The 3,454-nt window shown below is 33.8% G+C and overlaps 1 protein-coding gene across 1 annotated transcript in view; it reads left to right on the forward strand.

The window, feature by feature from the left end:
* LOC110454760 (tubulin--tyrosine ligase-like protein 12) overlaps positions 1-2,773 on the forward strand; it is a 23,739-nt gene extending 20,966 nt beyond the window's left edge. Inside the window, exons 13-14 of the mRNA XM_021504445.1 lie at positions 1,229-1,367; positions 1,787-2,773. Coding sequence (XP_021360120.1) covers positions 1,229-1,367; positions 1,787-1,938 — 291 coding nt within the window. The 3' untranslated portion in view covers positions 1,939-2,773. The remainder of the gene's footprint in view (positions 1-1,228; positions 1,368-1,786) is intronic.
* The last annotated feature ends 681 nt before the right edge of the window (positions 2,774-3,454 follow it).

Genomic DNA, 3,454 nt, shown 5'->3' on the forward strand with positions numbered 1-3,454 from the left:
TAACCCTGAACTTGAGGTTGTTATACTATCACACTAACCTTGAACTTTAGGTTGTTATACTATCACACTAACCTTGAACTTTAGGTTGTTATACTATCACACTAACCTTGAACTTTAGGTTGTTATACTATCACACTAACCTTGAACTTTAGGTTGTTATACTATCACACTAACCTTGAACTTTAGGTTGTTATACTATCACACTAACCTTGAACTTTAGGTTGTTATACTATCACACTAACCTTGAACTTTAGGTTGTTATACTATCACACTAACCTTGAACTTTAGGTTGTTATACTATCACTGTAACCTTGAACTTTAGGTTGTTATACTATCACTCTAACCTTGACTGATACAGGTATACAATGAATAGTCGACTGATACAGGTATTCAATGACTAGTCCACTGATACAGGTATACAATGACCAGTCCACTGATCCAGGTATACAATGACCAGCCCACTGATACAGGTATACAATGACTAGTCTACTGATACAGGTATACAATGACCAGTCCAATGATACAGGTATACAATGACCAGGCCATTGATACAGGTATACAATGACTAGTCCACTGCTACAGGTATACAATGACTAGTCCACTGATACAAGTATACAATGACTAGTCCACTGATACAGGAATACAATGACTAGTCCACTGATACAGGTATACAACGACCAGTCCACTGATACAGGTATACAATGACAAGTCCACTGATACAGGTATACAATGACTAGTGCACTGATACAGGTATACAATGACTAGTCCACTGATACAAGTATACAATGACTAGTCCACTGATACAGGCATACAATGACTAGTCCACTGATACTGGTATACGATGACAGGACCTCAGACCAGCTTTAATACTTTGTGTTGTAGATTTTTCAGCACCTGTATGCACAACTATTGTATTGTGTGATATTTCACTAATATATATTGATTTACAAAAGTAAATATGTATTTGATTGACTGTTAAAATTGAGGTTTATGTATGAAGTTCCTAATTCCAGAGTCAGATTGTTTATTGATTTTTTAACAGGATTTTCACCCAAAAAGTATGTAGGGGACCTCGTTCATAGCTAAAATTGTGAACAAACTTTTCTTTTTGTGTAATATTGAAAATTTCTTAAAATATTCTGATGTAGAAATATTGCTTTTGAATGAAAGGGGTTTATTCTTTGGAGTGAAGCTTTGAAGTATTTGACCGTATATTGTATGTTTTCAGGAGAGCATATTCCAGATGCTACGTGAGATGTTCGAGGGAGCCACTGCCCTACCTGCACCCCAAGGGATCGGTCATAACCCTCAGTCACGGGCAATGTATGCTGTTGACTTACTGCTGAGGTGGTCTACAGACAAAAATGGTGTGTATTCTTCATTCAGACAAATATAACTTGTACAAACAGTAAAAAATGGATCAACTTTTAATATTCTTGTCATATACACGTTTTTCTGTATAAGAAGATTATTTAACTGCAGTCCTCTTTAAAACTATCAAAGTCATTTTATTTGTGCAGAATAATTTAACTCTTACTAAATGTATGTGGTAAAATAATTACTTATGATTTACTTATCTTGTTAAAAAATTATAATGGTAAAAATTGTCAGAAATATGTCGAGATCTGCTGTATCACATGAGAGTACTTATGTTTAAGATTATTTAGTACATAAAGGCTGTCAATATAACATACATTAAGGCTCAGTTGAATTATCAGTGATATCAATATATAAGGTATTTAGTTTTAGCTGTACAGAAAAGTACTCATTGTTTTTTTAATTTTAGGTGTAAAAGTGATTCGTCCTGTGTTGTGTGAAGTAAACTTTATGCCAGACTGTGATAGGGCGGTGAAATATCACCCATTTTTCTCAAACGATGTGTTTAGTACACTCTTCCTGGATGATCCTGAGAGCAAGTATGTCACACAGCTTCTCTAAGACTCGGCTTGTAGTAGAATTCAAAATGGAGGGCAATTAAACTGAAGAAGCTGCAATACCCACACTTTTTCTGGGAAGCTGGATTGTAATCTTGTCAGAAGTGAACCATGAGAAATATTAAAAATTGTTTCAAATGTCAAACAGCAGGCAAATACACTTCCAGAATCAGAGAAGGAACCTGTGCTTGATTGGCTTCTGTAAGATCCTCGTGATCAGTTAACTAGGCCGCTTTCCTTTATCACAATCCAAACAGTTGGACCAGAGTTGTTCATTTATGAAATAAGGTGGGACTCAGTAATCTGATGTTGCTTTCAGGCGAGCCTTGACAAAGCCTTGCAAGGCCTGCATAAACATGTCCATACCTGCAAGGATTTATACCCAAAAATGTTACATTTAAAAACAGGCAAACCAGTTGTTCCCCGTAAACAAACAGTACAAAATTGTATATGTATATGTATATATCCCTCTCTGATGTCAGAGGGAACACATAATCTGGTAATGGTGTTATCGCTGTTTGTAGTTCAAGGGAGGTTACTGTGATAGGTACATGTAAGATGTTCTGTGCATAATACACAATGAAAATAGGATAGGAGAGAAACTTTAGCCAACCTCAGATCTCTCTTAAATGTTGATTGTTAAAACTATGTGTTTCTTTATATAGTATAACCTGTTAATAACAGAACCTCTCTGCTTAAGTAACTTGTACAAAGTTTTATCAGATCAATTTCTTATTATGGTAAAATTTGAAATCAGTAAGTGAACATAAATGAAATATGTGTGTCTTAAAAATTAAAATAGTCACATTTAGTTTATAAACATCATACAAAAATGTTACTGTAGATATTTTTCCAAAAAAAGTAATGAGAATAAAAATGTGACTTAATGTATCAAAAACACTTAATAAAATAATCTTGATACAAATTTTACAGACACAAACCTCTTAGTAGGTTTCACAGGACATATAACCATGGAACCTGTGTAAGTCAAAAACGTATATATACAGTGTATTCTGAACAGAAACACTGGTCATGGAGATGTTTGTTTAAACAGGGTTCACTATATTGTGTTATCTAAGTTTTTAAATACTGTTTTTAAAATAAATTTTGCCCGATTAATTATATATGTCATGAGAGATAGCATGCCAACATTATTGGTTAAACTGACCTTTTATTTTTAAACTACAGCACTGATTATAGAGGATTGACATAAAACTGTATGTCTACCAGTTTTCCTCTGACTAATAAGGAAAGTATGCAAAACGATTTGACTAAGAGATATACCCCGAGTTAACATTATGTAACGTATTCCATTGTAAGGGAGAATACTTGAACTAAAAAAATGTCAATAAGTGGAACTCTTTTTTATTTACGACTGATGCAATGGTAAATTTTACATGAAGGATTGGACAACAATAGATAATTAATAAGTCTATTTATGGATAGACCAATAATAGAATGCACTGTGAATAAACCAAAGTAGTTTATGTGAAGAGTGCACAGGTTAATTATTGAGTCTC

Source organism: Mizuhopecten yessoensis, unplaced genomic scaffold (genome assembly GCF_002113885.1).
Source record: "Mizuhopecten yessoensis strain PY_sf001 unplaced genomic scaffold, ASM211388v2 scaffold8057, whole genome shotgun sequence".
Lineage (NCBI taxonomy): Eukaryota > Metazoa > Mollusca > Bivalvia > Pectinida > Pectinidae > Mizuhopecten > Mizuhopecten yessoensis.